Source organism: Culex quinquefasciatus, chromosome 2 (assembly GCF_015732765.1).
Source record: "Culex quinquefasciatus strain JHB chromosome 2, VPISU_Cqui_1.0_pri_paternal, whole genome shotgun sequence".
Classification (NCBI taxonomy): domain Eukaryota; kingdom Metazoa; phylum Arthropoda; class Insecta; order Diptera; family Culicidae; genus Culex; species Culex quinquefasciatus.
In genome coordinates, this window is record NC_051862.1 from 59,544,136 (window position 1) to 59,568,202 (window position 24,067).

At 40.0% G+C, this 24,067-nt stretch overlaps 4 protein-coding genes across 4 annotated transcripts; 3 read left to right on the plus strand and 1 right to left on the minus strand.

Moving 5' to 3' along the window:
* The first annotated feature begins 869 nt into the window (after nucleotides 1–869).
* LOC6038564 (inositol polyphosphate multikinase) lies at nucleotides 870–13,113 on the plus strand. Its single transcript, XM_038253593.1, has 5 exons — nucleotides 870–1,010; nucleotides 11,223–11,420; nucleotides 11,485–11,928; nucleotides 11,984–12,369; nucleotides 12,443–13,113. The coding sequence occupies exons 2-5, from the start codon at nucleotides 11,225–11,227 to the stop codon at nucleotides 12,677–12,679; spliced, it is 1,263 nt and encodes a 420-aa protein (XP_038109521.1). The 5' UTR covers nucleotides 870–1,010; nucleotides 11,223–11,224; the 3' UTR covers nucleotides 12,680–13,113.
* LOC6051254 (hydroxyacyl-coenzyme A dehydrogenase, mitochondrial) lies at nucleotides 1,479–3,319 on the plus strand. The gene is made up of 2 exons (XM_038253594.1): nucleotides 1,479–1,725; nucleotides 2,337–3,319. The coding sequence occupies exons 1-2, from the start codon at nucleotides 1,624–1,626 to the stop codon at nucleotides 3,150–3,152; spliced, it is 918 nt and encodes a 305-aa protein (XP_038109522.1). The 5' UTR covers nucleotides 1,479–1,623; the 3' UTR covers nucleotides 3,153–3,319.
* On the plus strand, nucleotides 9,847–10,852 carry LOC6051255 (hydroxyacyl-coenzyme A dehydrogenase, mitochondrial). Its single transcript, XM_001867689.2, has 3 exons — nucleotides 9,847–9,909; nucleotides 9,975–10,250; nucleotides 10,316–10,852. Exons 1-3 carry the CDS (start codon nucleotides 9,847–9,849, stop codon nucleotides 10,850–10,852), a joined length of 876 nt encoding a protein of 291 aa, XP_001867724.2.
* A 3,190-nt stretch (nucleotides 13,114–16,303) lies between the features above and the next one.
* Nucleotides 16,304–21,734, minus strand: LOC6051258 (mitochondrial 2-oxoglutarate/malate carrier protein). The gene is made up of 5 exons (XM_001867691.2): nucleotides 21,343–21,734; nucleotides 19,941–20,177; nucleotides 17,198–17,391; nucleotides 16,925–17,135; nucleotides 16,304–16,863 (listed from the first exon to the last, which is right to left on the minus strand). Exons 1-5 carry the CDS (start codon nucleotides 21,396–21,398, stop codon nucleotides 16,632–16,634), a joined length of 930 nt encoding a protein of 309 aa, XP_001867726.2. The 5' UTR covers nucleotides 21,399–21,734; the 3' UTR covers nucleotides 16,304–16,631.
* Nucleotides 21,735–24,067: the final 2,333 nt, after the last annotated feature.

Genomic DNA, 24,067 nt, shown 5'->3' on the forward strand with positions numbered 1-24,067 from the left:
TTGATTTAAAAATCCATTTTAAACTCTTTGTGGTCGTACAAAGGGTCATTGTACTCAGAAAAATAAGCATTATCGCTGTAAACAATAATATCAGCAATCTAAGCTTCATTTTAGGACCCAATTAGCCGATTATTTTAGTTGATTAGAGCATGTGTCCTGCCCCTCAGTGTATTCACATTATACCGCATCCGCAGCCGCATCCGTATAAAATTTGACAAGTCGGACGCACAGTGCGGAAGCGATTCCTCCAATGCATTATTCCCACTCGGAAAATAATCTGGTAAATTTGAGTGTCTGGCGCAGGCGGACGTTTATCGTGCAGTTTAGACACACTTGGCACACTTATTCTAGCCAAGTTTTGCGTAACGGCAGATGAATCTGACGAAAATCGGGCAAAATTTCAGCCAGCTGTCTGGCAGCAAAATCAAACGGTTCAATCGGTTGAACCGTGCACGACCGGTTTGTGTCATATTCGCCAGAATTCTGGGCAGAAATCAGGGGCAAATCTGGGGGAAATTCTGCCAGATGGCTGGCGCAAGCCCCCAGACGAACGCCAGAAATGCGTCCGCCATTTCCGACCGGGTTTCAAATGTTCCCATTCACACTGTTCCGCATCCGTATACGGATCCGTACTGCGGATACGGATGCGGAACAGTGTGAATGGCTGCATATGAAATGCATTGTATTTATTTACGATTCTTTTCCTTGATTTTTTTAGGGCGAACTCATTAAGCGTGCACACAGCAAATCTGACGCGCGCGATCGCGCCAGTGTGAACGCGACCGTTTCCGCTGCAGCGTCGCCGCAGCGCAGATTTTGCGTCAGTTTTGTTTTTGTTTTGCACAGTCTTGCTTCGCAGTTTCTGCTGTTCTCCGAAATAGTTTTTGATTTTTTTGTGCTGAAAAATAAATAACTTGTTTGTTAGAGAAAGTGGCCTAAATTCTGGTTTAGAGTTTGGTTAAACCTTTTTTCCCGACAAATTAGCAGCATCTTCCAGTGATGACCTTCGTGTAAGTAGATTACCTCTCAGTGGAAAAAAAAGACTCGATTCGTCATCGCAAAAAGCCTTGGTCGTGGAAAAGCGATTTATCATCACAAAAAGATAAGCGGATTGTGTGGATCGTGCGTGGGTTAGAGAACTCTATTATTCTACCGTCAATTGGGGTGACATTGAACTTAGAGGGAACATAGGGCAAACAGATTTGTAACGGGTTTTATAGAGCATCTAAACCAACCCAACAATAGACTAGAACAACAAAACTTTCTTTTGGAATGAACAAAAAAAGGTTCGTTTTAGAATGGGCCAAAAAAATCACATGGCCCATAGTCACCCCCACTGACTGTTTAACTGTATAGATTCCACATACATTGAAGCGGGTTGAGCGCGGAGAAGAATCGAGAAATAGCTACCGCAAGAGAGAGCGAGCTTTTTTGATTAGCTCAAGTCAAGTCTTGTATCTCGTTGGTGTCGGACGTGTCGCCGGAACGTACGATACCGTTTGAAACCGGCTTAACTGTGTAATAGCTTCCTTCTGTTACGTGATTTGTTCCGTTGTCCTTCAGCCAGTGTATTAATTAGATTAACGTAAGATAGCTACATTTAGAGGGAATATTCAAAAGAAAATGTCCGTGCTTCGTGTATTCACCCGTAACATGGCCACGGCGGCCAAAATTAACAACGTTGTCGTCATCGGCGGGGGCCTTATGGGCTCCGGAATCGCTCAGGTAAGTCACCTCTTTGTAATTGGCGCTATCAGGCCAGACAACGATTCCGATGATCTTTGCTCGCGGGTCCAAAGGTCGACGACGTCCATGTTTATATTTGCCCGAGTGCCGGCAACATGGTGTCGACTCGGAGTGAGTTTCAACTAGATTACTGCCGTTCTACGCATAATTGTCCCATGTTCAAAAAAGTGCAACTGAGAAAAACGCGATTGAAATTTTTCGACCGATTTCTGTGTTTCTACGCATAATTGTCCCGGGGGTCCCTATTCACCCCATTGTCCCTAAGCGCCCCAGTTAGTAGTTTATCACCCTTATTTGTAATTCTCTTGCTAAACAACTGGTAAACATGACATAATGATTCGTAAAACTATTGATTCCGTGATAGAAAATACTTGGTGGGACAATTATGCGTGGATATGCAACGATGAGACAAACAGACTTGGTGTTGTTTTTGAAGAGTTTCCGAACAAAGTACCAAATTTTATGTGTTTTTCTGAAAGTATACGTCAAACTAAATTCAAAAATGACAAAAGGTCAAAATCGTCCAAAAATGACATGGGACAATTATGCGTAGAACGGCAGATTACTGATTGGAAATCGATACTTTGTAGGTCGCAGCTGCTACCGGTCACAACGTGACGATCGTAGAGATGAACGATCAGCTGGTGGGCAAAGCTCTCGGCGGTATCAAGAAAAGTCTGGAACGTGTCGCAAAGAAGCAGTTCAAAGATGACGCCGCCAAGGGCCAACAATACGTCGACGGCACGCTGAGCAAGCTGAAGGGCTCGACCAAGCTGGAGGAGGCCGTGGCCAGCACGGATATGGTCGTGGAAGCCATCGTCGAGAAAATGAACATCAAACACGAACTGTTCAGCAAAATCGACGCCGCTGCCCCGGCCAGCACCATCTTCACCAGCAACACCTCGTCGCTGTCGATCGCGGAAATTGGCGCGGTCACCAAGCGGCAGGACCGCTTCGGAGGCTTGCACTTCTTCAACCCGGTCCCGATGATGAAGCTGCTGGAGGTCATTCGCACCGAAAAGACCTCCGAAGAAACGTACCAACAGCTGATGGAATTCGGCAAGAAGCTCGGCAAAACGTGCATCACCTGCAAGGACACGCCCGGATTCGTGGTGAACCGGCTGCTCGTGCCGTACATGGCCGAGGCAATCCGTCTGCTCGAGCGGGGTGACGCCAGCGCACGGGACATTGACATCGCGATGAAACTCGGCGCCGGCTACCCTATGGGGCCATTCGAACTGAGCGACTACGTGGGGTTGGACACGACGAACAACATCATTCACGGGTGGCACGAAAAGTTCCCGGAGAACCCGTTGTTCAATCCGCCCAAGATGCTGGAGAAGCTGGTCTCCGAGGGCAAGCTGGGCGTCAAGAGCGGGGAAGGGTTCTATTCGTACAAAAAGTAATGTCGAGAGGGGGGTCGAGTAAAGTGAAGCATTTGTTTGTTAGATGAGATTGTAAAATCATTTTAGCTTTTGAATCTCTATTCATTGATTGAGAGATTGGCAAAAGACGAAATAAATTCCATTTGCATGCGAAATAAATATTTTCAACATTAATCGTGGCATCTAAATTAGTGTGTTGAAATCGTCAATATGATGACCATTTTGTTAAAAGCAAGGTTCAACCGCCTGGTTTTATCTCCGGTTGATTGCATTTTTAAACAATCGTACAAGATACGTTATCAACGTGCTTCTCGGGCGGGCTGTCTTGTGCTTTAGGCTTTGACGAAGCATTGCTCAGTGTCAGGTTCGTGATTATATTCAAAACAGTAGTTAATTATCTGTGCAAAACAGTTTGTGTTTATGTTTCATTGAGAAATTCGCTTTCATAAGTCCTACATAAGTGTTGCAGTTTGAGTGCCCAGATTTATATTGTCAATTGAACTTCATTTCTCGGATTAGTTTTCAAAAAGCCGTAAGAGCCATTGGTAAACAAAGAGTCCTTTTTGCATCGATATTCGACCTACTTACGAAAAACCAATATCAAAAATGCTTGAGATTGTTCATCTGCACATCCTTCAAGTGCCCCAAACTAAAAATAAACCGTTGAAAAGTTGAAAATTCGGAATTTTCTTCAAAAAATCAGGGAAAGTCTGGAACTTATAGATACCAACGTTGTTAAAGTACGGTATGCAGTGTGTAGATACTGGAAGTATCCAGGACCTTTGTTTGGAGGAGTCGTCTGGGTGTGAGATTATACCTTTCGGAGTTATAACACTTCACTTTTACTCACTTTTGCAACCTTTTATTACAACACAAATACAATTACAATTTCAATTACTGTTTAAGAGCGAGTCCACGAACAGGGCATACCCCTTTGTATGGGACGTCGTTTGGACCTCACCAATCTGCCTGAAATTTTCAGGGGTTGTTTGTACATATAAAACTAGCATCTGACCAAAATATGAGCACTCTAGGTCAACGGGAAGTGGGGCAAATCGGGACACAAAGTTTGAAGGCTCAAAATAGTCAAAAATCTTGAATAGGCTATAACTTAGGCAAAATTCAATTTAATTTCAAAATTCAAAATGCATCTGAAAGGGCTTCAAAAATGCAACAAAATGCAGGGAGATGCATCCCAATTGGTTATTTCTAAAGGGAGTTATTGGCATTTTAGTTAAATAAAATCTTCGATTCACATTTATTGAAAATCAAGCTCGTTTCCAAGGATACTAGATGACACCAGAAAAAAAGCAGCTTTTAAATTTTTTGTAAACTTTTATTTTTCAAAGGGTTAAAATGGATCAAAATAAACATTTTTATGCATGTTTCCATTGTGAAATTGTCTCAGAAACACGAATATGATAAAATTATCAACAATAAATGGGATCTAAGGGGTCCCCCGAGCAAAAATTTACAACCAAAAACTTCACTAAAAGTAAAAGTGTCTATTTAATATGTTAAACTGCCTTACCCAAAGCGCTCTCAGTCTCAGATGGTAGTCCCAGATGTCCCCTACAAGCTGCAGGTCGAACCGAGTTGATATCTGGATGGAACACTTTTTTATTTGAGTTTGAAAATTATGCTATTTTTTCACTGAAATGCCAATAACTCCCTTTAGAAATAACCAATTGGGATGCATCTCCCTGCATTTTGTTGCATTTTTGAAGCCCTTTCAGATGCATTTTGAATTTTGAAATTAAATTGAATTTTGCCTAAGTTATAGCCTTTTCAAGATTTTTGACTATTTTGAGCCTTCAAACTTTGTGTCCCGATTTGCCCCACTTCCCGTTGACCTAGAGTGCTCATATTTTGGTCAGATGCTAGTTATATATGTACAAACAACCCCTGAAAATTTCAGGCAGATTGGTGAGGTCGATGCGAGATGGGTATGCTTTGCTCGTGGACTCGCTCTTAAGGATCACAATTCAACACGATTTGAAGATTAGCAAAATGGCCTACTGAACAGCCGAATAACTCTATAACCGAATAACTGCCTAATGGAGTCCATTCGATCACCTTTTATACTAAGGTCAAGATTAGTATCCCATCCCCACTCTTTTGTACTAAAATATCGATTCTCTCGATAATTGGAGGGGAAGTGACCTTGGTTCCGGTCAATGACCGCGAACGCGTGGACATTCCAAAGGTATCGGAAATTTCCACTACTAAGTGATCTTTGGACTTTCCCACGATCAAGTTAGTGGAAATTTCCATTGTTGTTTTTCACCTTTGGACCCGGGGCGCTGTACTTAGATGTCGCTATTCCCCGGGTATCATCCCCAGGCGAGAGGTCTTTTTCCCGCTTGAACCTCTTAGCCTTGACCTGCCCCAAACACCGAACGGTGACGTCATAGTCCGAAGCGCACTTGCTACCGGACTTGCTTATCCCTGACCTCCCTTCATAAATTGATGCCCTTGTGTGCTATCGTCAGGCGTGATTACGTCACAGCCCAAATGCATATGGAACCAGGGCCGAGGACTTAATAAGAGGTGTGCTTTATTAGAGTTGCGCACTTTTCCTGGGAATTATAAAATCGGTAAGGGTGAGGGCGAGGAGAGGTGTCGCCGACGTGTGCGGGTCCGAGTCAACCGAGGGCAAGAATGCCAAGGTTACTAACTGGGGAAATTAATCAATAAGTGAGAGCCTCCTTGACTCTCTCTCTCTCTCTCTCTCTCTCTCTCTCTCTCTCTCTCTCTCTCTTTGTTCTAAAGAGAGAGTAGTGGAGAGACGGACCTCTGGCTTTAGTGATGCCTCGCCAGCCTTGTTGCTAGGCGGGGATATATGTACGTTTGGATTATAAAATAATGTCTGGGCGTGGATGAGGATGTGAGTTTTAAGTAGGAATTTAGGTTCGCTACAAGTGGTTTGAGCGCGCTTGAGGTTGTTGAGAGAGAGAGAAAAAAAAGAAATGGTGGTTGGTCACTTTTTCGTTTGACACTTTTTTAGTTTGTACCCCGTTGGTTGGTCAAAGTCAAACTAAAAAGTGACGAACTGTCACTTTTTACACGGCGCTCACACACACTATCAAAACAAACGTTTGATAGTGTGTGTGAACTCCGTGTTAAAGGGGTGTCAAACTAAAAAGTGACCCCGTTCGTTTGACAACAGTTAGTGTCAAACCATCGGGGTTTGAGTGTATTCAGAAAATTAGAGAAATTCAAGTTAAAAAAAAAAACAAAAATTGAATTCAAAAATTACATTTAAGAGTTTTTTTTTGAATAGGTCCTATAATCATATGAAACTCTATAGCTTATAGGACCTTTAAAAAAAACTCTAGAATTTGACTCTTTCATTGAAAAATTGAAAAAAAAATCCGAAAACTAAAATTCTGATATTTTGAAAAATCTAAAACTCTTACATTCCAATTTTTTTTATTTATTCTGGAAATTAATTTTAAAATTTACAAATTTATCGATTCTCAATTTCATAAATTCTTGTATTCCTCAATTCTTCAAATCTTAACTTTTAGTTTCTTAATGCTTAAATTTCCTAATTTCTTAAATCCATAAATTCTTAATTCTTGAATTCATTAAATTTTAAATTCTAAAATTCCTTAATCTCTGTTTTTTTTTTATTTTCAAAATTTCCAAATCTTTAAATGCTGTCATTTTTATCCTAATCTTAAATAAAAAAAAATATACATTTATCGAGTCATATTTTTGGTTAGAGACTCAAACTTAGAAAATTCAGAGATTGGAATTTTGACGAGAACTTTGGGCTATAGAGTACAAACTGGTTTTACAATTTGAAAATTCCTGGATTTTCGAATTTAAAATGTTTTTTTTTTATTTTTGATTTACCATGTTTTTAAACTTTGATAGTTTTTGAAATTATAATTATAATTACTTTGAATTTTGTAATTGCAGCATTGTAGAATTTTTGAAATTTAGACTTTTTGAATTTTTTAAATGATTTTTTTAGTTTTGAATTTGTAAATTTTTGAATAGGTAAATGGCTTAACAAAATATTGGTGTTTGTAAATATTGAAATTTTTATCTGGAATAAAAAAAAGACTCAACACTAAAATTGTTATCGCGCTGTCAAATCGCAACATGGAGTTAAACTTTCTGTGTAGTTGCTATGAAGATTTCCAAGGCGTTTCAAAAAGTTTAACTGCATGTTGCACGAACACACTCTCACTTTTAATTTCACGATACAGTGCAAAGCCACTCAAAATTACACGTCGTTTTATACCCATCTTTCAAATCATACAAATTTTAATATTAAAAATAACGTTATTTGTGATTTTTTTTGAAAAATTGTACTTTTGTAATACAGATAAATACAGATAATTCAAAACATACTTTTTCTATAAATTAGAAACAAATACAACTTAAAAACGCGAACCTTATTTTTTTTAAATTTCAGACTTTTTAAAATTAAAAAAATAGAAAATTTCCAAAATCAAATATTTTAAAAATTTAAAACTAAATAATTATAATTGTTTTTAAAAAGCATCAAAATAAAAAAAAACAACAATTTTTGTTTTAATTTCTTTGATTTCAAAAATTTAACAGGTCTAAAAAAATAAAAAAAAATGTATATATTTAATTTCTGAATATAAGAATTTTCGATTTCAAGATTTTATTTTTAAATTTTGGTGCAGTCCAAACTCGGTTATCCGAAGACCTTAGAAAAGATTTACTTCGGATAATCAAACCACAAAAAAAAAAACACATTTTTTTGCTGTCTTATTTTGTATTGTCGAGATTAAGGTCGTAGATGGTGTCTTTTGCTTTTGGGGCAATGACTGTCAATTATAGTTCTGAATTCAGGATCTAGAAATAGTAAATTGAAATGAAAAAAATATCACTATATGTAAAATGCTTCTACAAACAACACAAAGAAAACCATTTTTTGATTGATACATTATGGATCAAGATTTTATAGTTTTTCTAAAGCAAACATGGCCACGAATCGGCCGATCGGGAATGATGCCTTTTAGAGCCTTAAGTATGGCCCCCAAACTACGCTTAGAATGTTTAAATTCAAGATGGTGATGAAACATAAAAAAATGCATTTTGTAATTTATTGGGCATTCAACAATTCAAATTTGACTAAAATAGGATCGCATAACTCAAATTTTATGTTAAAAGCAAGAAAATACCAAAATTTTTTTTTTGTTCGTGATTCGATTATCCTAAAGCCCCCATTCAAACTTTCGGATAATTGAACTTTGGATAATCGAGGCTTCGGATAATCATGTCTGGCCTCTCACTCGCGCAGAGATTGTTCGTTTGAATTCTACACCAATCCCAAGTAGCATTTGGCAACATGATAAATTTGACTAAGTCCAGTTTTTGTTTTGTTTGGCTGTAGAAACATATAAATGACATTTTAGCAACAATACGTTGCAATGTTGCAAACGTTTCGAATTGAAAACAACTTTGCAACAATCCATTTCGTTTTGTAATCGAAACATATTGAAAACTTATTGGTTCCATTGTTGCAACATGTGACTTAGCACGATTTGTGTGCTAAGAATAATATTGAAATCAAAAATACTTAGATACAGTTCAGCCCTTTCATCAATTCATCCGTGGCTCAGTGGTAGAGGCAAGGTGTGAAGATTTGAAGGTACCAGTCCAGAATCCCGACTTTAGTTTTTTTGTTCAAAAAGATTTTTTTTTTAGTTTCGCGCAAATTAAACGACAACATAATGGCAACATCATGATAACACAACAAACTACTTTACCGACATATTTAGACAAACAAATTGTTTTTGGAACTTCGCTGCCGTTCTACGCATAATTGTCCCATGTTCAAAAAAGTGCAACTGAGAAAAACGCGATTGAAATTTTTCGACCAATTTCTGTGTTTCTACGCATAATTGTCCCGTGGGTTCCTATTCGCCCTATGTGTCTCTAATCGCCCCAGTTAGCAGTTTATCACCCTTATTTGTGATTATCTTGCTATACAACTGGTAAACATGACATAATGCTTAGTAAAACTGATGATTCTGTGTAAGAAAATATTTGGTGGGACAATTATGCGTAGAAATTTAACGATGGGACAAACAGACTTGATGTTGTTTTTGATGAATTTGCGAACAATGTACCAGAATTAATGTGTTTTTCTTAAAGTACACATTAAACTGAACTTAACTGAACTTTTCTAATGTCGATATCTCAGCAACTAATAGTTCGATTTTCAATGTTAATACGTGAAATTTTTCGATCTATTCGAAAACTGTATGGAGACTTGTATGGGTAAACAAATGGCACAACATAGCTTCTTTGGTCATAGGGAAGACCCCCACAAAGTTTGAGCCAAATAAAAAGTACAAATAAAATCCATTTATTCTGGTTTTGGTAGAGAATTGCTCAACTAGATTTTTTTTGCATTTTGTTAATTATTTCAAATGCAATTTATACCGTTTTTTACATTTTTCTTATCAATTTTTTTTTAATTTGGGATCACAGATCCGAAAGAGTCGCGAAACATTGGTTTTAAATGAATACATTTTAATTGATTGCACTCCCCAATTTTTGGCGTCACGTAATTTTAAGAGTTCTGCAACTTTTCAAAGTAGAATCACTTCTGAACAAAAGATTGTTATACCGATTCTTTTTAGATAAATTTGTAGATGCGTACCGAATGAAGTAAAACTAAATCTCATACAAAAAAGAGGACTACAAACGCATCCATTACAAAATGTCCAACATAAAGAACGTGGTCGTCGTAGGCGCCGGAACGATGGGATCGGGCATCGCATTGGTATGGCACGATCATGAGATCCCGTTGAGGACCAACTCGACCCAAAAAAAAAACCTTTTTTGTAGGTTTCAGCCGCCACCGGTCACTCCACCAGTGTGGTCGATTTAAACGCTCAGGTGTTGGAAAAGGCGCGTGGAGAAATCGAAAAGAATGCCGCCCGTTTGGGGCGCAAATTCTTCAAGGATGATCCGCAGGCGGCCGGTGCACTCGTTGCGGAAACTCTCGGTAGGGTGAAGTATTGCGCCGAGTTGGAGGCGGCGGTTCGGGAGGCCGATCTGGTGATTGAAGCGATCGTGGAGAACGTGAAGATCAAGCAGGAGCTTTTTAAGAAGATTGATGAGGTTTGAGTTTGAATGTTGGTTGATTTGTTGTTGGGGGATTTTTTTATAGGTTGATTTGTTTGCAGATCGCTCCTCAGCATACAATTTTCGTGAGCAACACTTCGTCGCTGTCCATCGTGGAGTTGGGTAGCGTGACCAAGCGCGAGGATCGCTTCGCCGGGTTTCATTTCTTCAATCCGGTCCCGCTGATGAGGTTGGTTGAGGTGATTAAGACGGATAAGACTTCGGAGGAGACGAACGCGAGTTTGTTGGCTTTCGGAGGTGCCCTTGGGAAGACTTGTATTAGCTGCAAGGACACTCCGGGTTTCATCGTGAACCGGTTGCTGTTGACGATCATTTCGGAAGCACTTGGGATGCTGGAACGTGGTGACGCCAGTTTGAAGGACATCGATACGGCGTTGAAGTTGGGGCTGGGTCATCCGATGGGGCCGTTTGAGCTGATGGACATGATTGGGCTGGATGTTACGTTGAATATTATGCAGGAACGACAGGCACGAAATCCTAATGACTTATCGCTCAGGCCAAGCCCCACCTTGGTGAAGTTAGTTTCGGAAAATAAACTTGGCGTTAAAAACGGTGAAGGATTCTTCAACTACAAGTAGACTGATTATGCATTTATTCAAACTTAAACTTGGCTATGGGAAGCAATTTTTTGTTAAATTTTGAAAATATATATATCAAGCAACGGTGCCGCAAACACAAACCAACCTGCGTTATCAATTAATAATCCGAACTTAGTTACTTTGTCCCCCTTCCCAAACACGCTCCTTTATCGATCACATGTGGTCTGATTCATGAACGCGAGACGCGCAAGGGATTTAGCCCGAAAGATAAAGACATTTCGGACGATTAAAATTGGAGGCAGCAGCTCCGCTTTTCATACGATAAACCAACTTTCCTCCACAAAGGCTCGCGCACGGCGGTCGCACTCTTCAAATTGTTAATTTTGAATCTTCTTCGAAAACCGTCTAGTTATGAGCCATCATCATCTTAAGCTTCCGCCCTACCAGAAGAGACGAGGCCATGCGAGTAGTTTGAGCGGCAAGAAGCAACCGGTGCTGGGACTTGGGATGTCTGGCGATCAGCCGTACCCGGTGTTCCCGGAGGGGGTTCAACCGCTGGAGAACCAGGTGGCGGGCCACACGTTTGAGCAGGGAACCGACATTCTTGGTGAGTTTTGTTGAATTGTACTGACTGACTGGAATGAATTTTAATCTTGATGATCTTATTCTAGGCCTGCTCAAGAACCTGGACGATGGCAGTATACTTAAACCGGCGGGCAAGGTGCTGTGTGGCGTGCGGGAGATCAAGTTCTACGAAACGATCCAGGCGGCCACGACGGAGAAAGATTTGGTCCCGTTGAAGGAGTTCATTCCCGGGTACAAGGGTCACCTCAAGCTGCCCATTGACGGCAAGCCGGTGGAGTTTATCAAGCTGACGGATTTGACCCACGGCATGCTGGAACCGTGCATCATGGACGTGAAGATCGGCTGCCGCACCTGGGACCCGTTGGCCACGCCGGAGAAGCGAAAGGCCGAGGAGTCCAAGTATCAGGCGTGCAAGCGCAACCTGGGCATGTGCATTCCGGGCTTCCAGGTGTACTCGATCGTCAACGGGCGACGGATGCGGTACGGCAAGGAGTACGGAAAGAAGCTGACCGAGGTCACCGTGAAGGATGGTGAGTTGATTTTTTCGAAATTCATTTCTTCTCTAACGAAAGCTCGTTTTCGTAGCATTCCGCAAGTTTCTGAACGCCGACAGCGGCCTCTGCCGGCAGCTGCTGATGCAGTTCCTGTCCGACTTGTGGAACATCCAGAAGTGGGCGCGAACGCAAACGACGTACCGGCTGTACTCGAGCTCGGTTTTGCTCGTGTACGACGCCCGCCGGCTCAAGCCAGTATTGCAGTATCAAACCAAAAGTCTGAACAGTTCCAGCTCGAAGCTGAACAACAGTAGTGGCAACCTTAGCGGCACTTCGCCGGCGCCCAGCAGCGGCTCCAGCAGTCGTCCAAGCTCCCCGACGCAGGTCGTTCCGGCCGGCACCGACTCCGGGGTCGAACCCCTGCAGCACTACTACAAAATCCAACGAAGCCATTCGACGATGAACAACTACGAAGAGGTACCACTAGTCTAGCAAACGCTGTAAGTACACCTTTTCTAAATTTCCCCTTTCTCTTACCCATTTTGCCAAGGACATGAAGGCCATGCGCGAAAATTACGTCTTCATGCGGGACAATCTAGTCGGGTCGTACGAGAGCAAAGTGTGGGCCAGCGCTCGTATGATCGATTTCGCCCATGCCTTTCCGGCCGAGGAGCCCGGCACGATCGACACCAACTACTTGCAGGGAATTGAGAGCTTGGTGCGCATCTTCGAGGAATTCCTCAAGGAGTGCGAGGCGGAAAACGCACCGAAACAGGGTGTAGCTTAAGCTAGAGAGATCACATCATGATTCCAGTGTATTGTTGTATTTATTAGTCTTGCTCGTGACCGCGAACCATGCACAACCCAGATGCATTTACCAAAATTGCATCAAAAGCTAAATAATTTTAAATAACAAAGAAATGTCCGCTAAGCCGGTCGCGTCGAATGTGTCATTATTTGTTAGGCGTTACTTAATACACTTTAGAACCATTTTTCTTTCCCGGCCTTTCTTTACAAAATTTCGGGAAGGAAAAGAGCGCGCGTGTGTCCGGAGGAGGAAGGCCATCGTTTACACACAAAGATATCTAGACCCGGCTGCGGGACGTAATACGCTTAAGTTAACTCTTAACTCTAGGACGTAAGTGCCACTTTGAGGACATTATTGTATGGCGAGAATTACATTATTAAACATTATAAATATGCGGCGCAGAAGTTTACCCCCAAAGTGGTAGAAAAGTGGTTGGCTTTAGCAAAAATAGATTGTTTGAAAGAAATTCCTTTTGGCAAACTCGCTAGTGCTTTCTATATCGATTTTATTCGAAATTAATTTGTTTTCACATGTTTCACATATATTTATTTCTCTTAGTTATAAATCTTACACTTTGCGTTTAAGCCATCGATTATAAACTACTGTTTTTTATTATCTTGCAAGCTTCTTCCTATTTATCCTGCTACTACTCGTATTCTAAGTTAAACTCGTTTTTGTTTCTTCTTCGTTATTGTTACGCTTTCTTGAGTCCAGGCACTCGCATCTCAGTTTATCGCGCTCGTCTTTGTTCAATATTTGTTATTTAATATATTCAAAGCATTCGGTGTTAAACATTGTTCATACTACTTATCATAACTGAGTTGAATACCTGAGGATTACGACTTGAAACAAATTTGAACGCGTGAAACAAATAAATGAACACAAAAAACTACACATGAATAGAAGTGAAGAAAAACCGTACAAAAAAATCTAAGTTCAATAACACTTTTTACGACCACAAAAGGTTTAAAAGAGATTTTAAATAATTAAAAAAAAAATGGTTTACAAATTAGTTTACAACTTTTCTTAACAGAAAGTTTCTTGCTTGACAGCTTGTTCTATGGGGTCACAATTAATCACAGTTGATATTTTATTCTTGATATTTTGCAATTATTTTTATTTAGAGAGTGATTAGCAATTGTTCTCTAGCTTGGCTTTATACTAAAATTAACATTGACTCAGTTTTGCGTGGTTTTAGATAAAAATATAAATAGTTTTAGCTTCATTTAAAAAAAAATCCAGACATTGTACAGAATCTTAACTATAACCTTATGTTGCAAATTTCAATATTTTAAACTAGAAGAGCTCAAAATTGTGAACATTAAGAGCAAATTTTCACAAGGGGATAAAATTTAGAGGAAAATTTTCATAAATTGGATCTTCAGAATTTCGAATTTTTAATTGAGAATTTTTATTTGGATGAAACATTGTCCATGCATTCCATTCATGCTTTAAAAGAAGCCATTATTCATAGTTAGTTTTCCCTTCCAAGTCTTTATTTAATTTTGAGGGTTGCTCATACTAGCTGGGCTTGTGAATATTCGAAAATCTGTATCTTGATCTTCGGCTAAGTGTTAAGCTAATCACATTTGGACTTTTCAGAAAAAATAAGTGAACGGAAAAAATATTTTATTTCTGGAGCAACATTCGAAAGGGACGGTACTACCTTTCATTACAAGCGTTTAAATGGGACGAAATGCCGTAAGAGCAATGTCGTACCCTCCCGTTTCAAATGTTGCTCCAGATTTTTTGCTCACTTTTAATTTAGCACTATAAGTTAAATTCATCCGCAGCATCCGATTGCTTGCGTGAGAATAATATATAATACCTTTCAACAAACACTAGGATTTTGGGTCGAATCATCATCTTCTATGATGAATCCTGACCAAACACCCTATCCTACTAACAAATTTTCAGGTTCCTGGCGCTTGTGGGGTGTAAGCACATGGCAAACCAGCTGCCCTAGTAGCAACCTGCGCTAACTAACATTTCCGTCCCTTAAAATCGAGATCTACGAACTGACATGGCGGGCGCCGTTGGTGGCCAATGACTGTTACCTATTCGCAACTGATCTAGTTTTAGCAATCATGGTGTTTTATCATTTCAGCGCATTCATACATGCTGTTGATAAGGGAAACACCACTAGATCGTCAAAGCCTATAATCAGTAGTGCTGAAAGGATATTACGGTTCTGTTCAGCAACGGAGGGGCAACCATGGGTGGTCTCTCATGCTCATGCTCAATTTAGCACTATAAGTTAAATTCCCAAAAATCGTTCTTTCCAATTTTTGATATTGTTTGTTATGTTTTAATTATCCTCAAATTTAATTTCCCTAAAAGAGCACTCAGCTAGCAAATTTAAACTTAAAATTACTTTAAATTAAATTTAAATAATAATAAACACTGATTGAATTGAATTATCCTCAAATTTACGGTCCAAAAAAAATTTTTTTTACTCTCATGATGGTTCAAAATCCGGTATGATTTCTTGGATATGACTTTGAAAAAAAAAATGTTAAAAAATTATTTTTGCCTTCCTTACCTTACTGAGGAAAGACTATAAAATCACTCGGAAAAGTGAACATCTTAATTTGACCTCCTAGACCCACCTTCACGTATACATATCGATTCATTGTGTAGGTATGTGGACAAACACATATCACTCGATTATCTCCGGACTTGCTGAACGGATTAGGACCGTTTTGGTCTGATTCGATCCGTCTTAAGTTCTCATAAATCTCTTTTCAAAAGCAAGTTTAGTGAAGCACTTCAAAAGTTATGCTAAAATTTTGATCAAGTTCCGGAAGATTTAAAAAGGGTAGTTTTTGTAAGAAAATCCGTCTCGTTATACATTTTTAGAAAGGTATTGAAAAGAGGAATTGCTCAAAAAAATACATTAAAAATGCTTAATGCATTTATGCAATGATTTTTATAAAGTTAAATTCTTTCCATAATGGTCAATTCAAACAGATACAAAAAAACTGTTAATTTGATACAGAAAAAAAACAACAAAAACAACTTAGAAATTATTAGTGACAAAAAGAACTAAATTAAAAATTGGCAGATGGATGAGACAAACAAAATCAACACAAATATGTATTACCGAATGACAGAAACCAAAAAAAAATCAAAACATGTTTCTAACCCTAAGCTGGAATATTTTTAGAATACTCAAGATCATCCAATTTCCCATCTGTCGTGACGCCTTTCCACTCCCTTCTTCAGAAGTGAACATTTTCATTTTGACGACTCTTCCTTCATCGACCCACTCTCTGCTGCTATACCGCATTGCTAGCATACTCTACATATCCTGCGTGGTGGTGCAACCAAGTGCAAGTGCAACCGTATTTTCCTCCTCCTCCCCCTCGCACGACGAAAGTGATTAGCATCAATCTTGGGCGAATCACTTGATCTTGAGTAGTAACTTTGCATGGGGGCGCCCCCAGCCCAGTCAGCAGCTGTGTCTTTCTTTCTTGGCGCGATGCCAACAGACCGGCTACTCTACGGCGGGCCGATTTGTGTCGGTTTTGTTTGGTTGGGAAAATCTGGGATAAAACGAAAATAGAAACGAAACAAAACAAAACAAACGAAAAAAAATGTGGCTTAGTTGATTCTCAACATAAAAGTTTAATAAAGCAATAACAATCTATACAGAGAAATTTGCTAAACAGTAAAACGAACGAAAAATAATGCTCTGAGCTCTGAGACAAAGTTATTTGTAAATGAATGCAAAGTAGTGAATACACATTATGAAATGCTTTCAGAAAGTTGCAACTGTTGGCTGGATTTTGTGGCTTCTGTTTCTCTGTGCCCGTTGAATGATTGTTGTTGTGGTGGTCGTCTTCGTCGTCGTCGTCGCTTGGGATGAATTGTTTTTGCATGTGATTACGCGTGGACGGGATGACAGGATGTCGAATGTCGACGAAGTGCCTCACAGTCCGGACTTGGGTCCTGCTCCACCCATAAAGTGCTTGTTGTACGCTCCGTTCAGCTGCTCGAGCAGGATGAACGTAAGCACGGTATGCGGACCAAGGCGGGCGTAGTACGCCGTAAAGCCCTTCCACAGCGCGAAGACGCCCTCGTGTCGCACGACCTTGAGTATCACGTCGAAGGTGTTCTTGTACGGTGGCACCTCGCCCGGGGCAACCTTCATGTTTTGAATTCTGAAAGGGGACAACAATTAATACAGATGTTCAAAACTTCCCAATCAATCCAACCCCGTACCTCGTCTTGGCAATGTCCACCGGCAGCGAGGCCGCCGTCGTGATGAGTCCCGAGAACATACTGGCAGTAAAGTGCAGACCAATGCCCTCCTTGAAGTAGCCACTGTTGACGAGATAGCTCTTGGCTTGCGAGTAGGACGCCAGCTGGGCGGCGTTGACCACCATCGCACGGCCCATGGTCGGGATACAACCGCGCCAAAGCGCAACCACACCTGCGGAAAAGGCGCAATTATAAATTATCGATCCAAATGTACATGCCACACAAAATACGAACCCTCCTCCCGGGCGATGCGGAAGAACGCGTTGAAGAAGTTGGTGTAGTTGCGGCGTTCGGCCACCGGTAACCGGCCGTCGGCCGTCATTCGGATGAGAATCAGCTCGCACGGATTGCCCACGAACGAGCCGACCGCGCCGGCCGTCATGCCCATGCCCATCGACTCGAGCAGGTTCGGGGCTTTGTTCATTTTGCTGTGGAGAGATAAATTTGTTAAAGGGGTTTGCAGTTTTCCGTGCGAATTAGGTATTAGCAATTAGAGTGAGCTGATTGATAACACAGTCCAGACATGATTTCTGGAGCAACATTTGAAAGGGGCGGTACGACATTGTTCTTACGGCCTTACGTCCCATTTAAATGCCTGTAATGAAAGGCCGTAAGAGCAATGTCGTACCGCCCCTTTCAAATGTTGCTCCAGATTTTACGAAGTCCTCGGTAAAAAATCATTTCGGGTAATGGAAACTTCGACTCTATAAACTTTTAAGTATCCTGTCTAGACCTAGGGTTTTAGTGCGAATGTTAAGTTATTTTAAATTCGTCAAGAGCACTTTAAAACTAAAAAAAAAATATATATATATATATATTAGGGTGGGTACGTTTTTCAAAAAGTTCTCGGATCAAGTTTTAGTATGGTTCCCCTTGTAGGGCATGCCCATAGGGACTTTCATGCCAAATATCAGCTCATTTGGTTGTAAACTGGCTGCGCGCATCAGGGTTAAAGTTTACATGGGAATTACTATGGGAAATTGGAACTTTTTGTTCAAACGCTCCTACAGGTCTGGGAAAATCACGCGCCAACTTCTGGTATGGTCAGGCCTATGGGGAATGGTCTGGAGAACACTTTTCCCGAAGAGAGCATATGGATTCGTTGTCCCTAGACCTGGCGCATCGGCAAACAATCCGATGTCTCCGGAATCAACGGTTTTCCCTCAAAAAGCATAAAATTTTCCTTAGCATGCTATGAAAGCTTGATGAACACCGCGACGCCATACGTCAGACAGCTACCACGTGGTTGAAATATTTGAAAAAAAATACAAATTTGCTATGCAAAGATCCTGAATTCGACTAAATAATATCAGGATTACTCGAAATGATCATTTTCTAGTTAAAAGAAGGTTTGCAATTAAATATTCCAGCCGTTTTTTTTTTTTTTTTTTTTAATTTTTTTTGAAAGGTCCAGAATTTAAGAATTCGGCAGTTCTTTTTTTTAAAGGTCCAGAGTTTGAGAATTCAAGAATTTTAGAATTTAAATATCTTAATGTCTATTTCTTCAATAAAATATTGAAATATGGCTCACAAGAATCAAAATTGAATGTATCCAGTAAAAAATAAACAATAAATAAGGTTAAAAAAACATCACATAAAACTCAAAAGAAATTAAAACTAATCTGAATTTAATCTCTTCTTGAAAAGCATTTCGACGTTTCTTATTTAGAAAATACAAACAAACATTTTCGAAAAAAAATTCAGTTATGTTTCTAAGAAATCGAAATTTTTGCTCTATCGTAATTCCTGATAATATTTTTCTTTATAACTTAAAAGTTAATTATTTTATTTATCTAAATCCGCGCGAAATCCGCGCCTGAGCAAATTTAGCCAGCAAATCCGCGCCAAATCCACGCGATCCGCGCCGTCCGTAACAACCCTGCAAATTTGAAATGTTTACCTTCAACGAATCATCGCTGCGGTAGATTTTTGTTAAGCTAGTTTTTAAACATAGAATAATTTGAAACCCTTTGTGGTCGTACAAAGGGTCATTGTGCTCAAAAAAATAAGCTTTATCGTTGTGAACAATAATACCAGCAATTTTAGCTTAATTATAGGACACAATTCAATTCAGTTTATTCATTTAGTTTATCTACTATAATTTAATTTATCTAAACCACATACATAGTTTTTGCGGATTCTCTTACTGTGTTTAATAATTTTATCTCAGTGGAAACAATAAATTAAATTCATGTTTGAGTATTTTTAACGTATTTTTTAATTTCTCCAGAAACTGAAACTGATTGATTTTTGCAAAATAAATCTTGGATATATTTACTCAAAAATGTAATAATAATCAAACTACATTGATAAAGAAAATAACCTAATTTTTAGTTTTATGTTGACTGAAATTTAATAAACAAAATATTAAAAGACTGACATTTTTTTTTGCAGTTGGCACAAAAATAAGCAAAAATTGTTACAAAAACAGAAATAAAAAAAGGCAATCGACTTTTGATTAATAGTTCTAATTTAGAACACTTTTTACAAACATTTATTTTACATTTTTTACTTAACGGAACTTAAAAAAGTTGTTCTGGGATCACAAAATGGGAAAATATTTTAAACTTTTTGAAAAAATTGCTTGTGAGTAAAACGCAGCATAAAAATTCACCTCATTTCAGAACTTGACAAAACTATCTCGAGTGTTTCCTGGTTTTCAAGAAGATTGTTTTACTGAATGAAATCAAAATCTTCAACGGCAGGAGATTTCTTTTTCTGCACCATTGCACTTCGCAGCACGATTGACGCGCGTGGATCACACCTAGACACGAAAAAGTAAAAAAACAGCAACGCGCGTCGGCGTTTCGCGTCGTTGTTGTTCTGTCCTTAATTTCCGTTAGCGTCAACCACCCCCTACGTCACGTCGCTAGGGCCGGGGCCGTTGGTCATTTGGTACTAAATTGATTCGATTTTTGGGATTGTTGACTACTTGTAAAACAGTTCAAATTTGTCCTGCTTTGACAAAGAAGCTTACCTCTTGTAGCTATCGTTGAGCGAGGTGTAAACACCCAACCGCGTCGTCGTGTACGTCGCCTGACGCATGATCGCCGCCGACAGCCCCTTGTACAGGCTCAGCGCTCCCTCGCGCTTGATGATCTTGCCGATTGCGTCGAATGTGTTGTTGTACTCCTTGGCCGCGCCTCCCATGCCGGAAATTTGCATGCGCGTCTTGACCAGATCCAGCGGCTGCACCACGCATGTTGCTCCGATTCTGAAACAAGGGGGGGAGAGTTTGGTCATGAACGTGATGATGATCATATGGTCGTCGCGCGCGCGTCACGGACTGTAAATTTTGATTACGCAATGTGCGCAAAGTGGAGGCAGGAACGTTATGTAAAAGGTGTTTTCGCTTTTTTTTTTGACAGACTATTATTTATCTTGCTAAGGTCAAACCGTTTTAAGTTTTGTGAAGTTGTTCTTTCCAATCATTATCGTATGATTTGGTCCTCCTTGTATCTAGTTGCTATGCGTCGGTTTCTTCTGCCGCTCGTAATAAAGCAAATATTTTCTAAGATTGAACCGCGCCAGATGTTGACAATACCAATTGTGATCTACATGTATCGGAGTTGATTCAATTAGCGTCACGAAGAGTATCTAGCACCTAGTATGCTTTACTTATTCTCGATAACCCAAGGCAAATCGTGAATCTTAATTTTTATTTTTTTCTCAAGAAGTTCAATCGAATACTAAACTTATACAACATGTACCGGCTAATATAAATTACACCATTAGGCTTATTTTAGAACGGTATCAACCGGACTTATCAGCTGAACGTTTGCCAATTTTTTGTTTACAGTCGAAGCGAAGGTAAACGAATCTAGGTAAAAATGTTTATCAGCGAACGCAAAGAATCTTGCAAAGACTAGAAGAGCGAGAGGCCATCGGAGAGTCGGCCCAAACTGATAACGGCACAGTAGAGTTTGCCGGCGTGAGCCCCGCCAATTTGACTTTGAACCCATCGGTACGGACTGTTTATGAGGCTAATTTGGCTACCGCCATAATTTAGATTCGTTTTAGAGATTTTGAACTTCCTCATTGAGCAATATTGAAGATTGTCCTTGACATTGACGTAGTCTCTCCCTTATTCATACAGCAAGTGGCCAACGCAACCAATACACTAATAGGCGCGCGTGATGACATTGAACGACGTAGAACCTGCCCCTTTACCTAGTTTCTAACTTTGCACCTCTCTCTCTCTCGTGCAAACCATTTCCCAGCCATCAATCTTGCTTCGTGTCATGTGCGTAAATATCTTCAACAACGACCTTTAAAAATAGCCCCCCAAATTATTAGGTAACTGTACACTCCCTCCTCCTCCCCCCTTTCTAACTAATCTAGCTGGAATCTCGTAGAACCCAACTGACCGCCAAACTCACCCGGAAAGACCTCCAAACATGTACTGGATGTAGACGGGCTTCTTTTTCTCGCTCATCGTATCAAATTTTAATTGCTACCTCGTTAAGATCGAATAAATCCGGCTATTGGCCACGGAATCACTTTCGAGGCACGTTTAAATGCGAATCACGGACCAAACCGCGTCGGAAGCTAACTTCGGGTTGGTGGAACGGAAACAGTTGAAATCACTGATGGGGTGGCGAGATGAGCGATCGTACCGATCGGAGGCTGAGTGGAAACTGAGAACGTTCGTAGAAAAGTGCTGATTAGGTGGATGATGATGAACCGCGGTCCGCGAGAGTATGACGAATCAGCAGCGAAGAACCAGCGAAACTGCGAAAACGAACGGAGATTGGCCGAGCAACGGAAAGCAAAACACGCGATTGACGTTTCTCGCCAAACAGCTGTCAGCTGTGGGGTGGGAGCGCCAGGGTTGAAGTCAGGGTTTTAGAACAGATGAACGGGTTTTTTGTGTACTAATGCGGTGATTAAATAGGCAATCAAACGTCAAAATTACCCCCCACTAGGGGGCGCTGAAACTTGGGGTGATGTTTTCATTATAACCCACAGCGAGTAAATTGATTTGAAATTTGAAATTGTTTTATTTCATCATAAAATCGACATTAATAGCAAATTATGCCATTTTCAGGTAAGAAATAAATAGCTTAATGGATATAAACGAAAATATTTTTGTGATGGCCGATTTAACCTGTTCATTATCTGATTCAAAATAAGGGAATGTTTTAATTAACCAAAATCTAACTAATCAATTGAGAATGTAGATTATTCAAGTGGACAAATATTTTTTAAAGCCACTTCTACCATAAAAGCAAAGTTCTGCTTGAAAAATGGTAATTGGAATGATTTTAAAAATTAGCAATCTAACCTCATTCTCGCGTTTTCAATCCGGATCACAGAATTTTCAATGAAAAAGGCAACTTAGCAAAAAAATCAAAAAGTCAGTCGATAGAACTTTTTATTTCTTACCTCCTGTTAACTTTATTTTATTCCAAAAGATCAATTTTCTTTTAAAAAACCTTAAAATAATTTTCACTCCCCTTTGCACTTATCGCGCAAAAACGTAAACGTAACCTTGCACCAAAGTTCTCCTACTCGAATGTAGGTGGCGAATCGAGTTTTTAGCTTTGGTTTTGGGGGCCTATTTGACTGCGGGTAGTAAATTTATGGTACGTTCGTTTGATGGCTAGTGCCACACTGAGTGCCGCACTCAGAGCTGTCAAAGTGTTTCTTTGAAGAAACTCGCGCTAGTTCCGCACGAGTTTCGCCGCCATCTTGGAACTGAAACTCTAGTGCCGCACTCGATATTTTTTCAGTTTCATGCGAGTTCCACGCACACTGACAAATGACGTTCGATTGAACCAAAACTGACACCGACGAGTGCTGCACTCAGTGCCGCACCGGCTCTTCAAACGAACGTACCATTAGTGAAAACTGTTGGACCGATGCGGGTCTAATCACTATGACGATCAGACAAAACCCGCCTCGGCCGTACATTTCTCACGGGGAAAATTAATATCTAAAAAAACATCTTCAGTGTTAGCGAAGCAAGCCAGAGAGGGTGAAGAAAAGCTCAAATCGACGCCAACATTTCAAAAAGCATCATGTACAAACCATGCGTTTTGAGAAAAACGCATTTGAATGTTGAGCATCCATTTTCAATTCCCATTTTAATATAAAAGCAACATAAGATGTTCTAATGATAACAAACGATGAAAAACGTTGCTTTTATTGATACTTGATCATCCAAATTCAATAAAACATTATTTCCGTAATTTTATTTGAGAAAAACAAACATAGCTTCTTTTGAAACCACCAACGTCTATATCACCTTGCTGTCATTGAGGGGGACGCTTTGTTATGATTCGTTTTTCTTTGCCGAATGTACATGGCGCTTTGTTCATGTTGCTTTTTTTCGTCACGAGGTTCATGTAGTCTTTTTTGCTATATAAACAGGGACTGCTGATGGCAGAGATTTTGTTTATGTTACTTTATTTAAAATCATGATTAAACAGACTTTACTGAAGGAACTTTTGCTCATTTTTGGTGGTGAGGTAGCTTATTAGGAGTACTTTCAGAATATGCAATAACCCAGAAAGTGTCAAAATGTACATGATGCCTTTTGAAATGTTACCGTCGAAATGGTACGTTCGTTTCAGGGCTAGTTCCGCACTGAGCGCCGCACTCAGAGCTGTCAAAGTGTTTCTTTGAAGGAACTCGCGCTAGTTCCGCACGAGGGTCGCCGCCATCTTGGAACTGAAACTCTAGTGCCGCACTCGATATTTTTTCAGTTTCATGCGAGTTCCATGCACTCTAACAAATGACGTTCGTTTGAACCGAAACTGGCACGAACGTACCAAAAGATATCGCTTTCTCTTCTTTTTTCTGCTGTTCGTAATGCTGTTTCTTGACCCCTTTCCAATGGAGTTGCGTACTGGTCCATAGAGCTTTATGACGTTTCGCGTACGCACACTATAGCGTACCATTTGATTTTGCTGGCCGGTCAAAATATAACCTCACTTTTTTTCGTGCACGTAGATAACTCTATTGCTGGATTTTATGGCATTATTTTACGGTCTTACGGATCTTTTTCGATTCTCTTTCCCCTACTTGCAAATATTATTTTCAGTTCGAAAAATATGTATTTTCATTTTTTATATGGCAGATTGCAACGATTTTTAGACACCT